The sequence below is a fragment of the Geospiza fortis genome, unplaced genomic scaffold (assembly GCF_000277835.1).
Source record: "Geospiza fortis unplaced genomic scaffold, GeoFor_1.0 scaffold97, whole genome shotgun sequence".
Taxonomy (NCBI): Eukaryota; Metazoa; Chordata; class Aves; order Passeriformes; family Thraupidae; genus Geospiza; species Geospiza fortis.
This window is the reverse complement of record NW_005054343.1, coordinates 295,320-295,910: the sequence shown is the minus strand read 5'-3', so window position 1 is coordinate 295,910 and position 591 is coordinate 295,320. Positions and strand designations below refer to the sequence as shown.

The window sequence follows — 591 nt, the reverse complement described above, 5'->3', positions numbered from 1 at the left end:
GATCCCCGAGAATTACCTTCCTCCAGCGGAGATAATTTTTGTTGCTGCTGTTGTCGCTTTTGCGGGAAGGACCCGGCCGCCAAGTCAGGCTCGCTCCGGGGTCACTGTGTTTTGTCTGACGGTCACCTCTGCAAGCAGAGCAGTCGTTGTGTCGTATTTGCAGCTCGCTGAGAAAAGAGCTTAAATCTCGAGGCTTAATTCAGGGATGGGAGGAATAAAACAGGGGCTATAAAGGAACGCTTTTTTTCCCCCCCTCCCTTCTCTTTTTAGATCGATCTAGTGCCTTGGAAGTAGAGAAAAAGTTACTAAAGACAGCTTTCCAGCCAGTGCAGAGGCGGTAAGAGATGGCTCCCTCCGTCTCCTTGGGATGTATGGAGGCAGTTGTAAATGGTTAGCTTATTTTCTCCGCTTCTTTAGGTTCCCTTTCCAGGGCGGTTTCTTGTTCTTCCTCTGCGCGCGTGGTGGGTTATTCTATTTATATATTTTCTTTGCTGTTCTCCGTTGTGGGCCCCGGGAGCGATTCCCGCGGGCAGGCCGATCTGCGCTCGGGGGCGTTGGGGCTGCGCGGCCGCGGAGCCCCGGCGCGGGGCG

At 54.0% G+C, this 591-nt stretch overlaps 1 protein-coding gene across 1 annotated transcript in view; it reads left to right on the top strand.

Moving 5' to 3' along the window:
• The window catches only part of IRX3 (iroquois homeobox 3), a 6,634-nt gene that overhangs the window by 4,799 nt on the left and 1,244 nt on the right, over nucleotides 1–591 (top strand). Inside the window, exon 4 of the mRNA XM_031058384.1 lies at nucleotides 271–337. Coding sequence (XP_030914244.1) covers nucleotides 271–337 — 67 coding nt within the window. The remainder of the gene's footprint in view (nucleotides 1–270; nucleotides 338–591) is intronic.